General features: G+C 39.8%; 2 protein-coding genes across 2 annotated transcripts in view; one reads left to right on the forward strand and one right to left on the reverse strand.

The window, feature by feature from the left end:
- Positions 1–26,805, reverse strand: part of KCNK13 (potassium two pore domain channel subfamily K member 13) — a 255,404-nt gene that overhangs the window by 106,170 nt on the left and 122,429 nt on the right. The gene's annotated exons all lie outside the window — the stretch shown is intronic.
- On the forward strand, positions 10,172–16,218 carry LOC110217724 (zinc-alpha-2-glycoprotein-like). Its single transcript, XM_021000238.2, has 4 exons — positions 10,172–10,357; positions 12,936–13,178; positions 14,407–14,679; positions 15,960–16,218. Exons 1-3 carry the CDS (start codon positions 10,279–10,281, stop codon positions 14,667–14,669), a joined length of 585 nt encoding a protein of 194 aa, XP_020855897.1. The 5' UTR covers positions 10,172–10,278; the 3' UTR covers positions 14,670–14,679; positions 15,960–16,218.

Genomic DNA, 26,805 nt, shown 5'->3' on the forward strand with positions numbered 1-26,805 from the left:
GAATTGAGTTGAAAGCTGCCTCCTTATAACTTCAACCCATTTATCCTACTTCAAAAACCAAATACCCCAGAGTGACCCAGAATAAATCTAGTCTCTTGTCCACTTGACAGCCCTCCCAATACTTAAAGATAGCTATCATGTCCATTATATAAAAATGTACACCTATTCCTTCTCTTCTCCAGGTTAAATATCTCCAATTCTTTCAGGTGGTTTGCATATGACAAAATATTGAATCTCCTTACCATCTTGGACATCCTCCTCTGGTCCCTTCCTTTTGTTCTGTTTTCCCCACTTAGGATTTGAGCTCCTTGAATAATGGAACTACCTTATTTGTCTACCTCAGCACTCAGCACAGCACTTCACAAATAGTAAGTGCTTAATAAAAGCATTTTCATTTATTGATTAATTGGCTAATTAATTAATCATTGTCTGCTTCTGTCCCTCTGGCATACTCCAACTATTAGAAGGGAAGAGTACCATGGGAAGAGAACCAAGTGATCTTAAGCTTGGGGACAAAGCTGCTGGGTGAAGGACTACAGGACAAGGTATTTCCACTGGGTAAGTAAAGCCTACATGTCAGCACTCCATTCCTGACCCATGTCTTCTTCATCACCCCCAGTAAGCAGCCTCCTTTTTTGGGGGGGGGAGGGTCAGCACTCAAATATTTAACCCCAGCTTTTCTCAGGGCATGACTGCCTGATATATGAGGACTTGGGTCTGTCATAGCCCAGGCCACAGCAAAGCAGCCTTGGTTCACAAATCACGCCCACCTCAATGGTTAACCTGTTTACCATATAAGAGCCAGAAGGCAGAACCCCTGCCACCATGGGACAAGAGGATGGCACACTGGGACATGGAGAGGCTGCTGAAGAAAAGAAGGGAGGAGATTTTCAGTAGAACATGCAAGAAGTCATGAAGTACTACCAAGATGGCGATGGTAAGTGGGTTGGGTCAGGGCAGGGGTACAGGGGTCCAGGGACCCTGGGACCCTCTGACTAGGAAAGGATTCAGAGATCCTCTGTGGGCTCTTGCCCAAAAGAGGCAGACCCTAATGGGGAGAAAAGAGAAGGGGAGAAAAGAGGAAAGATAGCAAGAGGAATAAAAGGGGAAAGAGGAAAGGCGATGACTGGCCACTGCCCTCAAATGGATGAGAACAAATCCAGGGAGGGACAGAGCTAACTCATAGACCCACCTCCTTCCTCTACCACACACCCTCCTATCTCCCCTTTTCTGCTATCCCACCCAGCACAATGATCCCAAGGAAATAGGAAGTCTCCGTTTTCAGCTAAGGCGAGTCTCCTCCATTCCGCACTATAAAATTGAGGTTCTTATATGAGGTACCTCATTGTTCTCTGGTATGCTCCTGATTCTAAGACTCAGAGAATGTTGACGCAAAAAGTACTTAGAGATCATCTAACCCAGTTGCTTTACAGAGGAAGGAAGTGACTTGTTCAAGATCATGGTACAGTGGGAAGAGCACACTCAGGAGTCCCTGATACCTACTACCTGTGTGACCTTAGGTACATCAACATCCCCTCTGGGCCTCTCTTTCCTCACCTGTACAATGAAGGGATTGAACCAGATGTCCTCTAATATCCCTTCTACTTCTAAAGATCTCATATATATCAATTAGTGGCCAACCCAGGCCTGGAGCCTAGGTCTATGGACACCCAGTCCAGGGCTCTCTCCACTACACCAAGGCTCTCACTATCAGACAACATCAGACCAGGTCAGGCTAGCTCTTATGATAGAAGTCACAAAGTGAGGCAAGCTGCTGGAAAGCAAAGGTCTGGATTTGATCCAGAGGGCCTAGGATAGAATGTGGCTTCTGGTATTTACTATTTTAAGAAGCTCAGAAGAATCAGTTTTTTCATGTGTAAATGAGCAAGGTGGGATAGATAATGCTAAGGTCATTTCTTGCACTAACTTCAACACTAACTTCTCTCCTCTTTGCTCTCTATTCCTACTTGGATGGCATGAGATTCAGATTGACACAAAAAATACAACTCCCTTTACTCCCTTTTTTGAAAGTTGCTTTCTGAATGGTTCATAGTGCCTTAATTGCCTAAAGGAAAGAATAGAGTGTTTTGTTTTAGGGAACAACTCTTATTTCTAATGAAGGCACCTGGATGTATCCCAGACCTAAGAATAAATGCATATGGTCATCAAATTAATTAGTATTTGAAACCATGTTTTGCTCTACTTCAGAAAGCTCATCATACTAGGTTGGGGGAATGGGAGGGAATTCCAGGTAGCTTTTGACTGTGAACTTTACTCAGGTGGTGTTACTAAGGTATTCTCAGGTTATGGATATAATGATTAAGTTCAACAAAGACGTATGAGGCTGGATCCCCTCTAGATCCTGCAACTGATCTGATCAAGCAAAGGTGGCAGATAGACCCAGGTGCTGTGAGTAGGGTCAAGGATAATCTGGAGGAAATTTGGCAGATACCTGAAGTTCTACAGTGTTTACAAGGATGATCCAGATAATGTCTGTCTCTTGTCTTCTTGCTCACCATGGCTGGATAGAGTGACTCATTCCACCTTAGGAGATGGGGACACATGGAAATATGTACAGTAGAGGGGCCAAAGAAAGTTCATATTTTGAAGTCTCCATTGGCCTCAGGTTATTTCCTCTTCTTCACATTGGCAAAATGGCTCAAAGATGTGAATTCATATTGCTTATGAGCCCTCCTTAGCTCTATCTGAAGAGATGTCAAATGTTTCCAGCTCTTGAGGTGGGATCCCTCTCAATGAGGCGTTATGAGAGATACAGGGAAAGATGCTGGACCAGAGAGACAGGATGAGGTAGTGAATAGAGAACAAAACTTCCATAAAAAGACTCAACTCTCCCCATCTAACTACACATCTCTGTCTTCATCAAATCTCAGCTTTTCAAGCGAAGCCCTCTACCCCATTCCTAACCACAGCACATTTCTAGCTTGTCATAGGAACATACTCCCATTTAGGAAATCAGTTTTCTCATTGTCCTATACCCCTAGGATGGCCATTCCTATCTCTGTGCCTAAAGGTAAGTAGGTGACACATTGGAGAGCATTGGGGAGGGGGGTGCACAGCATTGATTTCATTGGTTTAGAATTCTTGGTAACTATGACTGGTCTTGCAACTTCTAGTATCCTAGACATGTCTGGGTATTGAGTGTTAAATGACTTGCCTAAGGCATGTTGCAGAAGGGTGTTACCCCATCTTCCTGATTCTAATATCAAATTTCTGTCCACTGAGCCACACTGATACTCAAGGAAAACATAACTAAAAATAAATAAAAACATGTTGGTGCTAACCAAAGAATAGGACAAATATTTAGGTATCAGTGGAGATGAGCATCAGATATCTGAGGGCCATCTAGGGAATTCCAAGTTGAGACATAGTAGGGCTGGGAAGTTCATTCTTCCTGCTCATAGTGGGAAAGTTTCCTGGAAAGGGTACGAATTCAGGAGCAGTAGGGATGAGAAGACACAGGGAAGAGGTAATTTAGGTACTTGGGAACCAAGGAAGGAAGCTACATGGGAGGGGAAGATAGGATGATGGGAACTTTGAGCAGACATACCCAAGTATTGCAGAAAGTGTATGGTATGGCATTGACTGTGAGTGGGAATACTTAACTGCTACTCTGTCCCAACTCAAGAGCAGATGGATGGGGCTGAGGTAGAGGAAAAGGCAAGTAGAGGGTCCACCCTCTAAAACACCTGCCTCCAGCCCTCCTGGAATTCTCTCTCTTATTGGAGGTTTATGGGAAGGCTTCCCAATTCCTCAATATGTCTCCCACTGACACTTTCCCCAATTCTTCAGCATCAGCTTTCATGTGGGGCAGTGAAGTGGAGCAATGTCTAAAGGATAGGGCTTGAAACAAGGAAAACCTTAGTTCAAATCCTGCCCCAGACACTAGCTATGTGAATCTGGATAAAATGGGGATAATAATATCCCCTACCTCACAAAGTTATTAGGAGGATTAAGTGACAAGATATGGAAAGCACTCTGCAAACCTTAAAGCACTATATAAATGCTAAGTATTAGCTTTTATTATTAATTCTCCCCTTTGTTGTTGTTCAGTCATTTCAGTCATGTCTGAATCCTCGTGACTCAGAAAACCCCATTTGGGGTTTTCTTGGCAATGATACTTCCATTTCTTTCTCTAGCTCATTTTACAGATGAGGAAACTGAAGTAAATGGGGATAAATGACTTTTCTAAGGTCACACACCTAGTAAGTATCTGAGCCAGATTTGAACTCAGGAAGATGAGTCTTTCTGATTCCAAGTCCAGTGCTCTATCCACTATCTACCTAGCTGCCTTATTCTGCCCCATGACTAGGGGTGTGCAAAAAAGTCTACTTATTATCTAAGGCTCAGGAGGCTAGGAAACACAGTGAAGGACGATTTGCTATGTGATTTTATGGAGGTAGGTAGAAATTTTTATGCCAAAAAATTCTACCTTCCATGGTCTGAAAGTCTTATTTTGTGATATTTCCCATCACATGTGTTGCTGTGAGAGTTCAGTCTTCCTTTGTACAGAAAACCATTCTTTGGTTAATAAATGTCCAGGCACACTAGGAGAAGCTTTCTGATATTTTTTTCTTCTTGTTTCTTCTCCTACCCACATATTGGCTGCTATTCAGTCACTTTTACTGGAACATCATCCATGTCCTACTCTCAATCCATAGATGTTGGCCCTCCCCAGAGCTCAGTCTTGGGCCTTCTTCTCTTCTCTCTCTAGGTCAGTGCTTCTTAACCTGGGGTCTGAGGAACCCCAATGAATCTGTCAAGAGATTTCAGGGATTCCATGAACTTGGGTGGGAAAAATATTACATTTTTATTTTCATTAACTTCTAACTGAAATGTAGCATTTTTCTAATTAGGAAGGTAAGCAACAAACCTTATTATAAAGAGGGGGTTCATAGGCTTCACCAGACTTCCAAAGAGTTCCATGACACAAAGGATCGTGAATTTCTGCTCAAAAGCATCTCACCTCCCAAGGTTGTAACTACCATATCTATGCAGATGACTCCTTGACTTGCTACTGAGCTCCAGTCCTACACCACCAATTGCCTGTTTGACATTTCCAACTTGAAGTTCTACAGGATGCCCTTTTAGGCAGCCAAACTACTAGTTGGCATGTGATTCAAGGAAGCAAAGAGAAAGGAAAAGGATCCAAGTGCACAAAAATATTTGTAGCAATTTTTGCTTTAGCAATGAACTGCACACTAGAAAACTGGAGAACAGAATGGAAGAAATTAGATTTGGACCAACATCATATACTTTTCATATACAAAAATAAGCTCCAAATGGATATATGACCTAGATAGAAAATGTCACATCATATGCAAATTAGGGAAAAATGGAAAACTATTAGATCTATGGATAGGAGAGAAATCTATGACCAAATAAGGAATTAAAAGGACTGCAGAAAATAAAATGATCATTTTAATTATATAAAATCAAATAGGTTTTGTACAAATAAATCTAACCAAGATAATCTTAGAAAAGAAACAACTTCGGAAAAAAACTTTGCAGAAAATTTCTCTGATAAATGTCTCATTTCCAAGGTATATAAGGAAGTGGTTTATATTTAAAAGAAAAAAAGGCCATTTCCCAACTGATAAATGATCTAAGAATATGGACAGATAATTCTCAAGGGAAGAAACTGAGCTCTCTATAGTCATATGAAAAAATGCTGCAAATCACTACTAATTAGAGAAATTCAAAGTAAAGCTCATACTCATTTGAGTGACAAAGATAAAAAAAGAAAATGATAAATGTTGGAGGAGCTATGGGAAAAGAAGCACATTGAAACATTCTTGGTGAACATATGAATGGATACGATTCTGGAAAGCAATTTGGTATTTTATGCCCAAAATTAACAAATACATGACCTTTGACCCAGGTATCTGAGTATCTGACTGCTGGGTCTATGCTCAAAAACAGATCAAAGAAAGAGGAAAGTATCCTATATGTAAAAAAAAAAGTGTGTGTGTGTGTGTGTATATATATACATATATATGTATATACTATATATAATTATATAATATAATACACAATATCAGGTTATGCATATATGCATACATACATGTATACACACATGTGTATATGTATATAAGTACACAATGCTATGTTATGCATACATGTGTGCATGTATGTTATATGTGTGCACATATACACACATTATATATATACACACATATATATATGCACACACATATATATCAGCTCTTTTTGTGGTGGCCCAAAACTGGAAACTAGGAAGAGGTCCCTTAACTGAAGAATTGCTAAATAAATTGTGGTATGTAAATCTGATAAAGTTCTATTGTCCTGTAAGAATGAGGAAATAGATATTTCAAAAAGATATGGAAAGATTTCTAAGAATTGACATAGAGTGAAGTAAGCAGAACCAAAAGAACCATTAGTACATCATTATAATTAAAATGAAAAATTTTGAGGACTTTTTTAAATGCACGAAGAATGAAATGAGCAGAACCAGGAGAACAGTTTACACAATGATGACACACTGTAAAAACAAACAATGTTGAAAGCTCTAAGAACTCTGATTAATATAATCATCATTATCATTCCAGAGGACTGATGATTAAAGATACTATCCATCACACAGTTGTGATGAATTTAGGGTACAGAATTTATTTATCTGTTTACCTATATATACATACACACATATACACATACATGTATATGTGTGTGTATATGTATATCCCATTCTGTAGCCTATATAGTATATGTATACATAGATATATAAAGAGTATATACAGTCATGCTTTTAGGTATGAACCTTTTTTCAATCTATTTGCATTACTAGAGGGCACTAGACTTGCCTTGGACACAAGGAGGAAGTGTTTCCCATTGTTGAAATACCCAGTTCAGGTCCTGGCCCTTGTCTCTTTGGGAAGGCTGGATATCTTGCTTGCAAAGGTGTGGCTGCCAAGGGCCCTAGTCCCACAAGGTTAGCACTCATGGATCTAAAGGGGAAGGAGTTCCCCACTGCATAGGCATGGAGTTGATACCCTTAGCCCTTGCCTTAAGAATTCTGAATCAGAGCCCGATGCTCATCAGGATATTAGGGGAGTTGCCATGGGTGCTAGTCCCAGGCCTGGTTAGTAATTTATGAATCAAGTGGAATAGAATGGACCATCCTACTGAACCCATGAAGCTCCCCAAAAAGGTCAAAGATAGAAAGAAGGGTCTCATATACACAGAAATATTCAACGCGATACTTCACATTGCAGCAAAGATATGTAAATAAGGTAGATGCCTATTAAACTGCTAATAAAATTATGGTACATGAATATTATGAAATACAAGCAATTCAGATCTAGATTTCCTGACTACAAGTCTATCCCCTACATGTCACTGACTTGTGTGTGGGAGTGTGTGTATGTGTGTGTGTGTGTGTGTGTGTGTGTGCATGCGTGTGTGTGTATGTGTGTGTGTATGTACAAAATCATCTTGCAAGGACATGTAGAAGCATCTGAACTTGAATTTTACCCTACTGGGGCACCCAAGCAAAATATCACCAATTGATTCCCTAGTCCTCTAAATACACAACCAAGTGGTTTAGGCTTTTTCCAATTTGGAAACTTTCAGTCAGCCAGCAAATTAATTCATAAGAAGATTTTTTAGGACCTTGGACTCTTGTGAGAACCTGTGCATTTTCATGGGATAAAGAGGAACATAGGTCTTTATGACCAGAACACTGGAATTCCAGTGTTAGCTCCCAGGGATACAACCACACAGGCCACGAAGAATTGATTTCCAAATCTTCCAAAGAGGGAGAAAGCAATTAGTTCAGATTCTTTCTACCTTGGGGTGCTGGGGGTTAATCACTCACTTTTCACCAAGAAAGTTTTAGGCTTTGAAGCCTGATGTTTTGTCCTTTAATGAAATATATTTGTATTTGTTTGATTTTTTTTGAGAAGTGGTACCCCTCTCTTGATGGAAGTGTAGAAGCCACTCATAGGCCAAACAATGGCTAATGGGTTCAGAAGCTTTACCTTGTTCTGTTTCCAGGCCAGAACCATTCACCCCTCCTTAGTCCGGCTGATGTCCACACCATATTAGTGCCAGACTTTTGTTGCTGTTCAGTTGTGTTCTTCATGATTCTACTGGGGTTTTCTTAGCAAAGACACTGGAGTGGTTCACCATTTCCTTCTCCAGCTCATTTCACAGATGAGGAAACTGAGGCAGACAGGGATAAGTGACTTGCCCAGGGTAACATGGAGTAAGAGTCTAAGATCAGATTTGAACCCTGAAGATAAGTCTTCCTGGTTCACAGCCCACTGCTCTTTCCACTATACCATCTAGTTGCCTTAACTCTTAATCATTTACAGCCTGTGCCAAGGCTAGGCTGTTAGAACAAGGAAGCCTCTTAAACTTAAAATAACATTCCAACTTCCTAAAGTCACTGGTTGCCTCTTAAAGGTAAAGCTAATACTCCTCAGTTAAGAATGATGGTTTCAATTCTTGAAAACTATTTTTATTATGACATTTAGAAGGGACATATATAGACAGAGAGTGTGGGTATAAATTGACTCTGATATGTTGAATAAAAAGCCTAATTAAGGGGTGAGAAGGGACTGTAATGGGAGAAAAGGAAAGGAAGATGCAGAAAAGGGTAAATTACATCACATGAAGAGGCACAAAAACATATTATACTAGAGGGAAAGAAGGGAGGGAGATGAGCATTGTTTGAAACTCACTCTCATAGGATTTGGCTCGTGGTGGCAGAGTAGGGAGGCTGGAAGAGTGACAGTTTCCCATGTCGTTATCAATATCATCAAAGTGGTCTTGTGAGGGCATTCAGTTAGTCACATAACTGGACCAGTTGAATTTGAGTTTGGCACCAGGAATCACCTCCCCAGTTGTCCAAATATGGAGCCATGTGGTTTAACTCATTACTATTTGGGGTACCTCTGGTTAGTAGTCCATCAAAATGAAAAGTTTTAGGACCTTGAATGAATAGGAGTTTTCACTGGGGAGTTAAAATTTAGTCACTTATAATCAGAACCCTGAATTTTTATCCATCCACAAAGGCCACAAAGAACTGATTTCAAGATCTCCCAAACAGGAAGGGGCCAATCAATTTAGCTCAATCAGCATGTTGATGGCCAACAGGAATTAAAGGGTTCTGGCCACTGCTGCTCCCCATTCCCTGCACCTACACTCACCAAAAACACTCAAAACACAAATTGCTATGCTGCACTTATCCCTGTCCCAAGACAACTTAACACCCGCTTTCTTGTCATCTTAGGTTGGGACACATGGACAACTGATAAACTCCCTGTTTAAACCTGGACTTAATTTGAAGACTAGTCATTTTCCAACCACTACCTGGCCCTAGCTGTGGCTACATCTAGGAACCTTCCCCAACACACTACGCTATGCCCCCAGAGTCACAGATTCTCAGAGATGGAGGAAACCTCAGAGGTCTTCTAGTCTATCCTAGATCTTGAATTCATTTCACATCCTCTTCTTGGAAAGCCTTTACTAGAGAGAGAACCCATTGTCATTGGAGCAGTTCATTCAATTTCTGCAGAGCACTCTTGGGTAGGAAGTTCCATCTGACATTCACTCCCCATCATGCCAGTCCTATTTCTGCCCTCTGTAGCCACAGGGAACAAGCCTATTCTCTGTTCTGTGTGAAAACACTGTAGGTATTTGAAGACAGTCAATGTATCCTACCTCAATATAATCTTCAGAGAAAATATTTCCTGTTCCTTCAGTTGATCTTTCTGGTTTCTAATCTGCTCACCTTCCTGGTGCTCCTCCTCTAGAAGCATTCCAGCTTGCCACTGCCCACCTAAAATGTGTCTTTAGAACTCAACAAAGTATTCCACGTGTGGCTAGAATAGGAAAGAATGCACAAGAATGATCACATCCTAAGCTCCTTCCTCTAGACCCCATATTGATGTTCATGAAGCACAATGTTACATTAGGTTTGCTTTGGTTAATGCAACCAGCTTCATTGGCTCACCCTGAGCTTGCTGTCCACTAAAACCCCTAAGTCTTTTTCATAAGAACTGTTCTTGGGACACATCCTGTTGGAGCTATTTCCGGAATTACAGGTTCTATTTGTTTTGTTTCTGGTATTCAGGGGGTGGATTCCACCTTCAAACTCTCATTGGCCATTGGACTGTCATCTCCTGAGGAGGGTTCAACAGCATATAATATAGCAGAAAAGAGAGCTATCACAACATCCATCACATCTCAGCTGAATCAGACCAGATTTCTGAACTGAAATACATCTCTGGATTTGGAATGATGGGGCCCCTGGTGACTGTCTTCTTCCTGTTGTTGTTTTCAGGGACCACAGTTCTTGGACAGAAACAAGGAAAACGTGAGTAGAGCAAATGGGAAAGAAATGTCTGGTTTGGGAGGTGAGAGGTGGGGTGAAATCAGAGAGTAGAGAGGACATGATTAGATTTAGAAGTCAAAGAATTTTGCTCTAACTTATTAGCTGTGTAAACTTGAGTAAGTGATTTAACCTCTATGGGCCAGTTTGGGAAAATGGAGGCAGAGCGGGGAGGTTGGAATAGATGGTCTCTAAAATACTTTCTAGCTCTAAATATATGAACCTATAAGAAGAGAGATCTCAGAGGCAGAATGGGACTCTCCCTTCAACATGTGCCTTGGACGCCAGTCCCTGAACTGTTTTTCTGTAGATAAACTCATTGCACTGGGAGGAACAATTTGGGAAGTAGACAAAGAGAAGGGAAACCTATAGAGCAAGGAGAGATGGAATTGAAAGGAGAAAAGAAGTGGTAAGATTCCCAACAGTTATCATAGTATTCCCCAAATACAGATTATAGATCAGTATCCATTAGGCTCAGAGGTCACTGCTCCTCCATCACCCAGTAGGAAAGGGCAAATACTCCACAGACAGACACACACACACACACACACACACTCACACACACACAGAGTCAATAAGGGAACAAGCTTGATTTTTCCTGAGGAATTGCTTTCCTGTCTCTAGATTCTCTATCAACCTGTAAAACTTAAGGAAGGAAATGGAGATGAGAACACAGATCTAGAAAAGTATTGATGCTACAGACCAGGAAAACTTGTTTTTGAGGCAGAACAAGAGTGACATGGTGAACATGGCGCCCCTTCAGAGGACACTGAATCTACTCGGTGGCTATGTAGAAGGCACTGTCTGTGTGATGTGGTTGTGGCCATAAGTTATATTAGTGGGGAAGGAGTAGAGTTGGGAAAGAGGAAAGGAATGCAGACTCTATGATTTTATGCCAGGAGTCACCTAGAAGTTCCAGCATTCATGATGGAGGAGGGTAGGACTTTGGGGGAGGGAGGTCTAGAGTTCTTATTTCCATCTCTATCAAGCCCTACCCTGAAGCTTAGGAATGTGCAAAAGCAGGTGATGTAGAGAACTTGAAACCTAGGAAGGAAATGATGAACCATCTGAGGTGGAAATCATGGAGGGGAGGGAAAAGCCCATGCTCCTTGTCCTTTGGCAACCCTGTGAGAGATATAGCCAGAGTAAGATGACATTCAAATCCAGGGAAGCCATTTCTATGTTCTTATCTTTGTACATCAATAATACTTTATATTTATACTGTATAATTTTTTAGAGTTGGCAAGAAGCTTGCTTACAGCAGCCTAAAGTAGGAGCACAAATCAAATCTTGCTTCACAGAGGAGGAAGTTGTGGTTTGGAGCATTGAAATGATTTGCCCAAGGTTACACAGGTATCAATTAGCAAAGTCTGGATTTAAACTCAGTTTTTCTAAACCCAGGACTATTTGTGTCATAGCATACTATCCTCAAAACCCTGGGCAGTAAGTTATTCCAATGTTACCATTTACAGTTTTACAGGGGAGAAAACTGAAGCCTTGAAAGGTTAACTGGCTCCTTTCTCATAGTGCCCCCTGCTTTTCTTTTCTTTCTTCAAGCCTCCTTCCTTCAAGATGGAGACCAGACTGCTCCTCCAGTAGGAGCAGAAGCGGCCCAGCCCCTTAGACCAACAACAGGGAAGAAACATAATGGGACTATGGGGCTGGGAGCTGGGCCAGGGACCCTAGGTATATGAGTTTCATGGAGTACCAGATTCTTCATGAGAAGAATGAGGGGCTTCAGAGAGAATCTAGTGAAACCTGCCAATCAACACAGAAATATCCTCTACCACATGCCATACAAAGGAATCCAATCTCTGCTTGAATACTTTAGGGGCTCACTACTTTGGAGGGCATTTTATGATAAATCAAAGATGTAGCACATTCTTCTTTACACAGTTGAAAGCTGTCTTCAACCTACTGATCGTCCTTCAAAAACTAAGTCCTCCAGAGTGACACAGAAGAAATATAGTCCTTCTATCTGATGGCGCTCCACATTCTTGAGACAGCTATCATGTGTCCTCAAACCAAAGCACACATCCATTTGTTCTTTTCTCCAGGTTAAACATCCCTGGGATGCATATGCAAAATTTTGAGTTTTCCTGTCATCTTGCACATCCTCTTTTGAACAATCCCATTTATTGTGTATTGTTCCCACTTAGGGTAGATCCCTAAGATCTGAGACTAACTTCTTTCCCTGTTTCTATCCTCAGAACTTAGAATAGCACTTGGTAAATATTAAGCATTTACCAAAAGCATTTTTAGTCACTAGTTCATTCATTCATTATTAGTATTTAGACAGAGATTCGTGGCATACTCCAAATGTAACATGGGAAGAATACCTTGGCACTGGGATCACTTGGGGTGTCAAAGCTGCTGGCTGAGAGACAGATAGAAGAGGGGAGAGCCAGGAGAAAGTGTTCTCAATGGGTAGTTATTGGGCCTGTAACAAAGTTCACATGTTCACCTCATTTCTAACCTCCTTCTCTGTCACCCCCAATAAGTAGACTGTATTTGGGAGATTAGCATTAAAATGTCTCACTCAGTTCTCTATGGCTTTTCTCAGAGTGTGATTCTCTGGTATACAAGGACAAAGCACAATCAAAAGGCACACCCTTTTTCACAAACAAAGCCTACTTCAATGGAAAACTCATCTACAAATATGATAGCACTAGTCAGGAGGCAGTGCCTGAACCAGGATGGGAAAATGCTAATGACTGGAACAATGAGAGTAAGTCTCAAAAAGGAAGAGGAGATTTTGCAATGGAGAACCTGCAAGAAATTATGGGCTACTATACAGATGTCACTGGTGAGTGGATAAGTATACAGGGGAGGGATCAAGGGGCCAATGCCTAGGAAAGGGTTCAGGGAGCCCCTGTCGCCTTCTGCCTAACAGAGACTATCCCTAATCGTCAGAGGGAAGAAGGGGATATAAAAGGGAGTAGGGAGAAAGGAGAAAAGGGAGAGAAAGGAGGAGCGATGACTGGCCATAGGCCTCGAGGTGGAGAGAACGCATCCAGAAGGAGGCAGAGATAGAACCATCCCCAAAACATAACTCTGTCCTCTACCTCTCTTCCTTCTGCTTCTCCTTTCCTGCTATTCTACCCAACACAATGATCTCAGTGAAACATGAAGTGGGGACAGATCAATTCCTGCTTCTGAGGCATCAGCTTAGCTAAGTTCTCTCTCCTTACCCCACTGGGCTTTGGGCCTCTTATAGGAGGCACCACACTGTTGCCTGACATGCTCCTGATTCTAGGACTGAATGTTAAAACTAAAAAGTACCTGAGAAATCATCTAATGCACCCTTTTTACAGAGAGGGAAGTGATCATGATCCTGGTACATTCAGAAGAACAATTAGTCAGGAGCCTAGATGGCTTCTGATAGTACATCTATCTCTCAGTCATTGATCCTCTGATCTCCTCCAGATCAGTCAGTGGCAAAGCCAGGGCTGGCCTCATGATGTCCAATCACCCAGTCCAATGCTCATTCCACTTAACCACAATGACTGTTTTTCCCCATTGTCTATAGCAGGCAACCACATACCAGGCCAGGTTAGCTCTCATGATGGTTAGTCACAGGTTGTAACAACTTGTTGTAACAGAAAAAGTTCTGGATTTGAGTCTGAGAACCTAGTGTAGAACATTGGCTCCGTTATTTGCTGTCCTAAAAAGCTCAGGAAAATCACTGCCCTCCTCTGGGCCTCAGTTTCCCCATTTGCATATGAGCAGGATGGGACAGGTCATTTCCAGCTCTAATTCCAACAATTATTTTGCTCACCTGTTCTTTTTTCTCTACTCCTAGGAGCATGGATGCAAGGAATTAGCCTAAAAAGAACTGCTCTCTTTGTAAACTTGCTTCCTATCTAGTTGTTCATGCCTTAGCTGCCTAAAGGAAAAGAACTGTGAGTTTGTTATAAGGAAACACCCTTTTCATTTGCGAGGATGTATGGATATATCTCAGCACTGTCATTATTTGGAAACACATTTTTCTATACTCTATGGAGTTCACTATACTTGGGGCTTCGGTTTTTCAGGTTCACATGCCTTGGATGCAACTTATGGCTGCCAACTTTGCCAGAATGGTAATACCAATGGATTCTGGCGTTACAACTATGATGACGGTCCATTCATTGAGTTTGACAAAGAAATACCAGCCTGGATCCCAAAGCAACCGGCAGCTTACATGATCAAAGACAAATGGGAAGCAGATAGTGCTGTGTATCGGGCCAAGGAATATCTGGAAGAGACATGTATTGAGAATCTCAGACACTACCGGGATTATAGGAAGGCTAATTAGGATAAACCAGGTAATCTGTCTACATCTTGTTGTCATACTCACCTTGGCTGGGTCAATTTAGGGACTGGGGATACTTGGAAACACTATCATTTGAGAGTCTGAAGACATTTTAAAAACTGCATTGCCCCCTGAATATTTCCTCCCCCACCCATTTCCACTAACCAGGGGACAGTGGGACTTGAAAACAGGAATTCAGAACCTCTTTAGCTCTACTGGAATTGAAATTAGAGTCCCAGCCACTGAAATGAGGTCCCTCTCCACTGGGCATTGTGAAAGATACAGGGAAAGATGAGGGGACTCAGGAAGGATGGTGTAGGAAACAGAAAATAAGCCTTGCATAATAAGACTCAACCCTCCCTATCTCTCTCCATTCATCAAATCTCAGATTGTCAACAAGAACTATTTAACCATACTCCTGAGCACTTCTTTTTTCTTTTTCTTTACCTTTTTTTTTGGGGGGGGGGTTAGGCAATGGGGTTAAGTGACTTGCCCAAAGTCACACAGCTAGTAAGTGTTATGAGTCTGAGGCTGGATTTGAACTCAGATCCTCCTGAATCCAGGGCTGATGCTCTATCCACTGTGCCACCTGGCTGCCCCTCCTGAGTACTTCTTATCTATCTTCTGATGGGAATCCACATACTCTTCTCTGGGTAACCAAGTTTCTTTAATGACCAACTCCCCAAAACAAAGTTATTCCTATCTCTTTGCCTAGAAGTGGTCAACTCAAGAGAGTTCTGGGCCTGGAGAGAGGAAGACTTGAAACAGAATCAAGTCCCACACACTTACTTAGGGCTGCCAGGTGGCACAGGGATAGAGTGCTGGGCCTGGAGTCAGGACTTCCTGAGTTCAAGTGTGTCCTCAGACACTTAGCAACTCTGTGATCCTGGGCAAGTCACTTAACCCTGTTTACCTCAGTTCTCTCATCTGTGAAAAATGAACTGGTTTTCTTTGCCATGAACACCCAAAGGAGGAACACAAAGAGTTGAACACAATTAAAATGAGTGAACCACAACTTGCTGAAAACAATCAATCTGACAGGCGACCACAGAAATCCTGATGGGATGAAATAAGAAAAGAGAAATGATAAATGAGATGGAAGCACATTGGGAAAGAAGGAGTCTGGAGGAAGTTGGTGGTGGATGGGATGTTGTAGCTGAAGTTAAGAACCTATGACTGGCTAGTACAGCTGTGAAGAGTCATTGTCAACTTGTCAGAAAGGGGACAGGGAGAGAAAGAATAGAAGAAGAATAGAAATAAATGAATCACTTGGTAAATAGCATGTTTCAACAGATGGCCAAGATTGAGGGGGACTCAGGAATGGAGCTCCATCTTAAGCCCAACCAAGAAGAGAATGAGAAGCTGTGAAGATCTTCATTGCCATCACCATTACCCCTCTACTTAACAGTGACCTGTCATTGGATTTCCAGCAAAGAGAATTACATAGACCCAGGTTCTTCCCTGTAAGAGCTTTCAATGTGAAATAAACAGCATTAAGCTGAACAACTAACTAAATGTCTCATAAAACAAAATAAAAGTCATATAGCATTTATGTCTGTGTGTGTGTGTGTGTGTGTGTGCAGATCTCTGTTATAAAGTAATCCAGCAAATGAAGTTGTTGTAACAATGCAACTGGTTCTGCCACTTCTGATATTCTAGCCCTGGTATTGAGTATTAAGTGACTTCTCCAGGGTCACACAGCCAGTAACTCCTAACTCTAGGCCTAGTCATCGCCACTCAACATTCAGCTCATGGAAAGGCTGCCCACTGATCCTACCTTCCCTACAGCACTGTAACAAGTCTATTTGGATGTCTTTCCCCTTCTCCCCAAGTCACAAATTTGTAGAAATGGAGGATACCTCAGAAATCTTTTAGCCTAACTTCCATCTCAAACAGGAATTCTCTCTACAACCTCATTTTGGAAGGCCTTTAATAGAGAAGGAACTCCTTGTCTGTTGAGCCCCTCCCTTCCACCCTATTAGGTCTCTTTGGGGGAGGGTAGGAAGTTCCATTTGAAGTCTGCCTCCTTATAACCTGTACCTGAATTCTAACCTCTAGCCATAGTTCTGCCCTCTGAAGCCACAGGGAGGGGGTCTATTCCCTCTTCCACATGACACCCCTTTTTAATTATTTGAAAACAGTATGTCTTGCTTGAGTTTTTTCTCCTCTGGAGTAAATATCCCTCATTCCTTCAACTGACATTCCTGCTCTATTCACTTCTCCTCTAGGATAATTGCAGCTTGCTAAAAGCTTGTCCTAAAATGTGGCATTTAGAACTAGCGACAAAGTATATGAACACAATTACAAAACACTTTTCACACAAATAAAGTCAGATCTAAATAATTGGAAAAACATCAGTTGCTCACGGGTAGGCCGAGCTAATATAATAAAAATGACAATTCTACCTAAGTTAATTTATTTATTCACTGCCATAACAAACTACCAAAAATATTTTATGGAGTTAGAAAAAATAATAACAAGATTCATTTGGAAGAACAAAAGGTCCAGAATATCAAGGGAACTAACAAAAAGAAATGTAGGGGAAGGTGGCCTAGCCATTTCAGAACTTCAATTGTATTACAAAGCAGCAATCATCAAAACTGCTTGGTACTGGCTAAGAAATAGAGTGGCAGATCAGTGGAATAGGTTAAGTATGCAAGACACAGTAGTCAATGACTATAGTAATCTGTTATTTGATAAACCCAAAGACCCCAGCTTCTGGGATAAGAACCCACTCTTTGAAAAAAACTGCTGGGAAAACTGGAAAAGAGTAGGCATTGATCAAAATCTCATACCATATACCAAAATAAAATCAAAACGGGTTCATGATTTAGCTATAAAGGCTGATACTGTAAGCAAATTGGGAGAGCAAGGAATAGTTTACCTATCAGATTTATGGAAAGAGAAGAATTCATGACCAAACAGGAGAGCCAGAACATTACGAAAAGCAAAATGGATAACTTTGATTACATTAAATTGAAAAGTTTTTGCACAAACAAAGCCAATGCAACTAAGATTAGAAGGAAGGTAGAAAATTGGGAAAGAAATTTTACTAGTCTCTCTGATAAGGGCCTCATTTCTAAAATATATAGAGAATTAAGACAAATTTATAAGAATACAAGTCATTTCCCAATTGATAAATGGTCAAGGGATATGAACAGGCAGTTCTCAGATGAAGAAATTAAAGCCATCTATAGTCATATGAAAAAATGTTTTAAATCACTATTGATTAGAGAAATGTAAATCAAAACAACTCTAAGGTACCATATCACACCTATCAGATTGGCTAACACGACAAAACAGGAACATGATAAATGTTGGAGAAGATGTGGGAAAATTGGAACACTAATGCATTGTTGGTAGAGTTGTGAAATGATCCAACCATTTTGGAGAATAATTTGGAACTACGCCCAAAGGGCTATAAAAATGTGCATACTCTGTGACCTAGCAATAGCACTTCTACAGCTATATCCCAAAGACATCATACAAATGGGAAAAGGACACACACGTACAAAAATATTTGTAGATCTTTTTGTGCTGGCAAAGAATTGGAAATTGAGAGGATGCCCATCAATTGGGGAATGGCTGAACAAGCTGTGGTGTATGAATGCAACGGAATATTATTGTGCTATAAGAAATGATGAGCAGGCTGTCTTCAGAAAAACCTGGAAAGACCTGTATGGTCTGATGCTAAGTGAAGTGAGCAGAACCAAGAGAACTTTGTACATAGTAACAGCCATGTTGTGCGATGACTCATATTAACAAACTTAACCCTTCCCAGCAATACAAGGATCTAAGACATCTCCAAAAGCCTCGTGGTAGAAAGCGCTATCCACATCCAAAGAAAGAACTATGGAGTTTGAATGCAGATAGAAGCATACTATTCGCTATTTTTTTTTCTTCTGTTGAGTTTTGGTTCCTCTTTCTGGTGGTTCCTCCTATTGGTTCTAATTCTTACTTACAGCATCACTAATGTGAAAATATGTTTAACAGAAATTGTGCGCCGTCTTAGGGAGGGTGGTGGGGACGAAGGGGGAGAAAAATTTTAAACTCAAAAGCCTATGGAAGTGACTGTTGATAAATCAAAATAAATTAATAAAAATTAAAAAAAAAGAACTGGCCACAATGTCTCATGTGTGGTGTGAATTAGGCAGAATCCAGAAAAACTATCATACCCCAAGGCCCTCCATCTACACCTCATACTTATGGGCATGCAGCATGATGTTAAGCTAGATTTATTTTACTTTGGTTTGATTGTGGGTAGCTATACTGACTCACCTTATTATCCACTAAAACCCTCAGATCTTTTTCATATGAATGCTTCTCAGGATACATCCTGTTGTTGTTTTTTTTTCCTTTGGGAATTCCAGGTTCTCTATGTTTTGCTTCCAATATCTATCAGGTAGATTCCCACCCTGAAACTCTCATTGGCCATTGAACTCTCATCTTTGAGAGTGGGTTTAATAACATATCACAATGGAGAAGAGCAAGGCATCACAGCCTCCATGTCATTTCTGTGGAATATGACTCCTGGTCAAAATACATCTCTGAACTTGGTATGACTGCTGTCCCTAGTCACTGTTTTCTTCCTGCTATTGCTTTAGGGACTACAATGTCTAAGAAATATGGAGGCTGTGAATAGAGTTGTTTGGTTTGGGGTTAAGGTCTGGGATCCAATCAGATACCAGAGAAGAAAGTACTGGATTCGTAATGAAAGAAACTAGGTTATAATCATAGCTCTCCCCTACTGGCTGTGTGACTTTAGGTAAGTCATTCTCTCTAAGACATAGTTTCTTTACAGTTAAATGGGGGTAGAGTGTGGATTAGATGGCCTCTAATGTCCCTTCTAGTTCTAAATTCTATATAGACAGAGACCCCAGGGTTGGACTCTTCAATATTTGCCTTGGGTCCCTAGCTGGGTTAATGGAGGTGAACTCATTCTGTTGGGAGAAACTGCAGAGAAAAGGACCATTCTCTCTCCTCTCCAAAGCCACCGTGGCTTTGACCGAAGAATATAGGTTAAAGTCTATTCAGGTCTGAAGTCACTGCTCTTCCTCATCCCCTGGTATAAGATAAATGGCATATTACACACACTTACACACATACACATATACACAAACACATACACACACGTCCCATTGTTTCAGAGGAATTACCCTCAGAAGAGGATAGAATAAAAGCACAATGAGAGAGGACATGGAGAGGGCTAGGCCACCTTCAGGAGGCACCAGACCTCCACCTGGGCTATGGAGAGGACATAGGCTGTGCACTGTGCCTGTGGTCATAAGCCATATTAGGGGAACAGAAATAGTGTTTGCATAGAGGAATGAAGTGCAGGCCATAATGTTTAGCTACATGAGTCATTAGCATTGGAGGACTGGAGGAAACAAACAGAGACAAAAATGAGATAGTTCCTGCCTTCAAGGAGGTTATGTTCTATTCGGGAAGACAATATGTACACATACATACATGCATACGTACACACAAAATAGATACAAGGTAAAGTTGGGAGGGAAAGGACTCTGTGGAAAGGCTTCACGTAGAATATGGAGCTTGATGAGTCTTGAAGGGAACCAGGGATTCAAAGAATCAGTGATGAGGAGGGAGAGCGTTCTAGCTATGGAGATGGGAGATGGAGAGTCCAATGTGATGAAAGGCAAGAAGACTAGTTTCTCTGGTGGGTAGAGTTGAAAGGGGAGTTTTATATAATAAAGCTGGAAAGAGGGGCAGCTAGGTGATGTGGCAGATAGAGCACCAGCCCTGGAGTCTGGAGGACCTGAGTTCAAATATGGGCTCAGACACTTAGTAGCTGGGCAAGTCACTTAAGCACAACTGCCTCCAAAAAAAACCCCCCAAAATGAACCCCCAAAACATAACCAAACAAAATAAAGCTAGCAAGGTAGTTTGGAGCCAGGCGGTAAATGTTAAATGCCACAAAGAAGCATTGGAATTATTGGGAAATTATCCTGCAAGGTCCCATTACCATTCTGTAAAATGCCATCAGCCTTGGTAGTCCATCTCACCACTACTCTGGCCCTCTGATTGGAGAGCAGAGCCGTCAACCTCAAAGCCTCCATTAAAGGAGGGATCTGAGTTCAGCCATTTCTCTCCTGGCTGCTGTGCTGTGGGATGTCTCTGACTTCTGCACCATCTTCTCCTCCAAATTCCACCCCTCTGGTGGGGACCTCCAACCCCATCCCTTTTCTGGTTTTTTTTGGGGGGTGTTGATTTCCACCATTTGATTGCGAGCTTCTTGAGGGCAGGGACTCTTTTTTCCACATTTGTATCTCCATTGCTTAGCACAGTGCCTAGTTCATAAGTGTTCAATAAATGTTTAATGGCTATTATTTACTATTTAGAAGCCTCATATAACCACTGATTCACACACACACATACACATACACACATCTAGAAGTGAAGAAATTTGTATTTTGAGTGTGTAATTCTGAAATGATACAGTTTTTCACTGCATTTTCACTGATTCTCAATGAAGAAATAGAGCATAAGCAAACTAAAATTCACCATACTCTCAAAATGATTTCTAATAGTATCAATTGCATTGGAACAAATTGGCAATTTCAAAGCAAGTATTGGAGCAGTATTGGAGCAGAACTGAGTGTAGGTAGCAATTCATATAATCCCCATAAACTCCCATTTTCCAATTTTTGAACAGTTGATAGGAAGTACCATTTGGAATGTGCTCCTCATTACATCTGAATCCTCTGGTCCTACCTCTGGCCTCTATAGCCACAAAGAACAAGTCTATGTTCTATTCTTTATCGTAGATTGGCATCTATTAGACTTAGGGATCACTAGTCCTCCATCACACCATAGGAAAGGGAAAATGCTACACACACGCACATACACGCGCACACACACACACACACACACACACACACACACACATACACAGAGTCAATAGGGGCATAAGATTCATTTTTCCTGATGAGTTCCTTCCTATCTCGATTCTCTATACATCTTTCAACCTTAAGGAAGGAAATGGAGATAAGAAAACAGATCTAGAAAAGTACTGATGCTATAGACCAGGAAAACTTGCTGTTGAGACAGAACAAGAGTGACATGGTGAGCACAGGGCACCTTTCAGAGGACACCACACCTCCCCCGGGGCTATGCAGAAGGCATTGTCTGTGTGATGTAGCTGTAGCCATAAGTGATGTTGGTGGGCACGTAGTGGAGTTGAGAAAGAGGAAAATAGTGTGGACCCTAAGACTTAATGGCAGGAGTCACCTAGAAGTTCCAGCAATGTTCCACCTCTCAAACTACAAAGATATGATGGGGGAAGGGGAGGAATTTGAAGGAGGGAGGTCTAGAGCTCCTATTCCCATCTCCATCAGGTACTGCCATGAAGCTCAGGAATGAGATGATGTAGGGAACCTGGGGTCTCTGAAGTAAATGATGAACCATCTAAGGTGGAAATCCTGGAGGGGAGAGAAAAGCCCATGCTCCTTGTCCCTTGGTAACCCTGTCAGAGACATAATCCAATTGAGGGTATGCTTAGACTGACCCAGGAAAACAATTTCTATGTTCTTATCTTTGTATGTTAATAATACTTTACATTTATACTATACAATTTTTTAGAATTTGAAAAGAATTTTGCTTCTAGCAGCCCAAAGGAAGTGTGCAAATCATATAATCCTTGCTTCACAGAGCAGGAAATTGAAGTGATTAAATAAAAATAAAAATTAAATTTAAAAATAATTAAAAATTAAAATTAAGATGATTTGCCCAAGGTTACACAAGTATTGATTAGCAAAACCAGGATTTAAATCCAGTTGTGCTAAACCCAGGACTCTTTGTGTCATAACATACTATCCTCAAAACCCTGGTCACTAAGTTGTCCCAATATTACCATCTACATTTTACAGGTGAGAAAGTTGAAGCTTTGAGAGCTTATGTGCCTCTTTTCCCATAATACCCCCTGCTTCTCTTTTCTTTCTTCAACCCTGCTTTCTTCAAGATGGAGACCAGGCTGCTCCTTCAGTGGGAGCAGAGCCAGCCTAGCCCCTCAGACCAACAACAGGGAAGAAACATCATGGGGCTATGGGGCTGGGAACTGGGCCAGGGCCCCTAGGGATATGAGGTTCATCAAGTACCAGATTCTTCAAGAGAAGAAAGAAGGGCTTCAGAGAGAATCTAGTGAAACCTGCCAGGCAACACAGAAATACCTTCTACCACATGCCATACAATGGAATCCCATCTCTGCTTGAATATTTTAGGAGATCACTACTTGGAGGGCAGCACAGTCCATTTCATGAAAAATCAAAGATGTAGCATGTTCTTCTTTATATTGAGCTGAAAGGTGTCTTCAACCCACTGATCAACCTTCAAAAATCTAAGTCCTCCAGAATGATAGAACAAGCCTAGTCCCTTTTCCATTGATGGCCTTTCAAATACTTGAGATAGCTATCATGAATTTTTGAACAAAACACATATCAATTCCTTCCTTTCTCCAGGTTAAACATTCCTGTTCAATTGGTCTGCATATGCCAGAGTTTTGAGCTTTCTTGTCATCTTGGAGACTCTCCTTTGAAGAATCCCATGTATTGTGTATTTTCCTCACTACAGTGTGAAATCCTTGAGATCTGGAATTAACTTCTTTTTTCTGTTTCTATCCTTAGAACTTAGTATAGTACTTGGTAGATTTTTTTTCTCCAATTTAAAAAATATTTTTATTTACAGTTTTGAGTTCCAAATTCTCTCCCTCCTTCCCTCCCTCCCTTCCCCACTTCCTGAGATGGTAAGCAATTAGATATAAGCTATACACGTGCAATTATGTAAAACATTTCCATATTAGTCATTCTGTACAAGAAGACTTGAATAAAAGAAAAAAATGAAAGAAACAAACTGAAAAAATAGCATGCTTTGGTCTATATTCAATCAATATCAGTTGTTTCTCTGGAGATAGATAGTATGCTTCATTATCAGTCCTTTGGCATTGTCTTGGATTATTGTATTTCTGAGAATAGCTATGTCATTCACATTTCTTCACTGAACAATACTGCTGTTGCTGTGTACAGTGTTCTCCTGGTTCTGTTCACTTCACTGTGCATCAGTTCATGTAAGCTTTCCAGGTTTTTTCTGAAAGGATCCTCCTTATTTCTTATGGCAATATGATTTTCCATTATAATCATATACCGCACCTTGTTTAGCCATTCCCCAATTGATGGGCATCCCTTTAATTTCCAATTCTTAGCCACGACAAAAAGAGCTATTAAAAATATCTTTGTACCTGTGGGTCCTTTCCCCTTTGTTATGATCTCTTTGGGATATGCATAGTTTTATAGCCCTTTGGGCATAGTTCCAAATTGCTCTCCAGAATGGCTGAATTAGGTCACAACTCCACGAATAGTGCTTTAGTGTCCCAGTTCTCCTATATCCCCTTCAACATACAACATTTTCCTTTTTTTTTTGTTATATTAACTACTCTGATAGTGAGGTGGTACCTCAGAGTTGTTATAACTTGCATTTCTCTGATCAATAGTGATTTGGAGCATTTTTTCATAGGACTACAAATAGTTTTGATTTCTTCATCTGAAAATTGCCTGTTCATATCCTTTGACCATTTATCAATTAGGGAATGACTTGTATTTTTATAAATTTGACTCAATTCTCTATGTATTTGAGAAATGAAGCCTTTATCAGAGATACTTTTTGCAAAAAAAAAATTTCCAGTTTTCTGCTTTCCTTGTAATTTTGGTTGCATTGGTTTTGTTTGTGGAAAAAAATTTTTTTTAATTTTATATAATCAAAATTATCTAATTTACATTTTGTAATGGTCTCTATATCCTCATTGGTCCTAAATTCTTCCCTTATCCACAGATCTGAAAAATAAACTATTCCATGCTTTCCTAATTTGTTTATGGTATTACCATTTATAATAATAACATAATAATATTTATAATAATATATAATCATGCACCCATTTTGACCTTATCTTAGTATACAGTGTAAGATGTTGGTCTATACCTAATTTCTGCCATACTCTTTTCCAGTTTTTCCAGCAGTTTTTGTCAAATAATAAGTTTTTGTTCCAAAATCTTGGATCCTCATGTTTTTCATACACCAGATTACTATAGTCACTTACATAATGTAATTTGTACCTTATCTATTCCACTGAACCACCATTCTACTTCTTAGCTAGCACCAGATTTTTAAATGATTACCTTTTTATAAATACAATTTGAGATGTGGTATGGCTAGACCACCTTCTTTCATAATTTTTTCATTGATTTCCTTGATATACTTGAGCTTTTGTTCTTCCAGATGAATTTTGTTATTATTTTTTCTAGCTCTATGAAATAATTTTTGATAGTTTGGTATGGCACCGAATATATAGATTAATTCAGGTGGAACTGTCATTTTCATTACATTGGCTCAGCCTACCCATGAACAATTAATATTTTCCCAATTGTGTAGATCTGACTTTGTTTAGAAAGTGTTTTATAGTTGTGTTCATATAGTTCCTGGGTTTGCCTTGGCATGTAGACTCCCAAGTATTCTATTTTGTCCACAGTTATTTTAACTGGAATTTTTCATTCTGTCTCTTTCTGCTGGACTTTGATGATATATATGGGCTTATTTTGTATCTTGCAACTTTGCTAAAGTTGTTAATTTCAAGTAGTTTTTTTAGTTGATTCTCTAGGATTTTCTAAGTATAATATCATATCATCTGCACAGAATGATAGTTTTGTTTCCTTGTTGTCTATTATAATTCCTTTCTTTTTTTCTTCTTTTATTGCTATAGCTAATATTTCTAGTACAATATTAAATAATAGAGGTGATAATGGGCATCCTTGTTTCACCCCTGATTGTACTGGGAAAGCTTCTAGCTTATCCCCATTACAGATAATGCTTATTAATGGTTTTAGATAAATCTTACTTATCATTTTAAGATAAGCTCCATTTATTCCTATGCTCTCTAGTGTTCTTTTTTATATAGGAATGGGTATTTTGTCAAAAGCTTTTGCTGCATCTATTGAGATAATCATATGATTTGTGTTGGTTTTGGTTTGATATGGTCAATTATGCTGATAGCTTTCCTAATGCTGAACCAGTCCTACATTCCTGGTATAAATCCCACCCAGTCACAGTGTATGATCCTTGTAATATATTACTATAATCTCTTTCCCAGTATTTTATTTAAAAATTTTGCATCAATATTCATTAGGGAAATTGGTCTATAATTTTCTTTCTCTTCTCCTCCTGGTTTGGGTATCAGATCCATATTTGTGTTATAAAAGGAATTTAATAGGACTCCTTCACCTATTTTTCCAAATAGCTTATATAGTATTGGGATTAGTTGTTCTTTAAATGTTTGATAGAATTCACTAGTGAATCCATCTGGTCCTGGGGACTTTTTCTTGAGAAGTCCATTGATGGCTTGTTTAATTTCTTTTTCTAAGACTGGGTGATTTAAGTATTTTATTTCTTTATCTGTTAATCTGGGTAATTTATATTTTTGTAGATATTTACCTATTTCATTTAGATTGTCAAATTCATTGGCATATAATTGGGCAAAATAGCTCCTAACAATTGTTTTAATTTTCTCTTCACTGTAGTGAATTCACTCCTTTCATTTTTTGAGACAAGTAATTTGATATTTTTCTTTCCTTTTTAAAATCAAATTAACCAATGGCTTATTTATTTTTTTTCATATAACCAGCTTCTAGTTTTATTTATTAGTTCAATGGTTTTCTTACTTTCAATTTTATTAATCTTTCCTTTAATTTTCAGGATTTCCAATTTGGTGTTTTATCAGGGATTTTAAATTTGTTCTTTTTCTAATTTTTTTTTAGTTGTATGTCCAATCCATTGATCTGCTTTTTCTCTATGTTATCGATGTAAGCAATTAGAGATATACATTTCACCCTAAGTACTGCTTTGGCTGCATCCCATAAATTTTGGTATGTCATCTCATTGCTGTCATTTTCTTTCATGAAATTATTTTTTTTTCCTGTGATTTGTTCTTTGACTCGCTTGTTTTTTGGGATTAGATAATATGTAATTTCCAATTAATTTTTAATCTTTTTCTATTGTCCATTACTGAATGTAATTTTTATTGCATTATGATCTGAAAAGGATGTGTTGACTATTTTTCCTTTTCTGTATTTAGCTGTGA

The sequence above is a fragment of the Phascolarctos cinereus genome, unplaced genomic scaffold, assembly GCF_003287225.1.
Source record: "Phascolarctos cinereus isolate Bilbo 61053 unplaced genomic scaffold, phaCin_HiC Scaffold_3;HRSCAF=262, whole genome shotgun sequence".
Lineage (NCBI taxonomy): Eukaryota > Metazoa > Chordata > Mammalia > Diprotodontia > Phascolarctidae > Phascolarctos > Phascolarctos cinereus.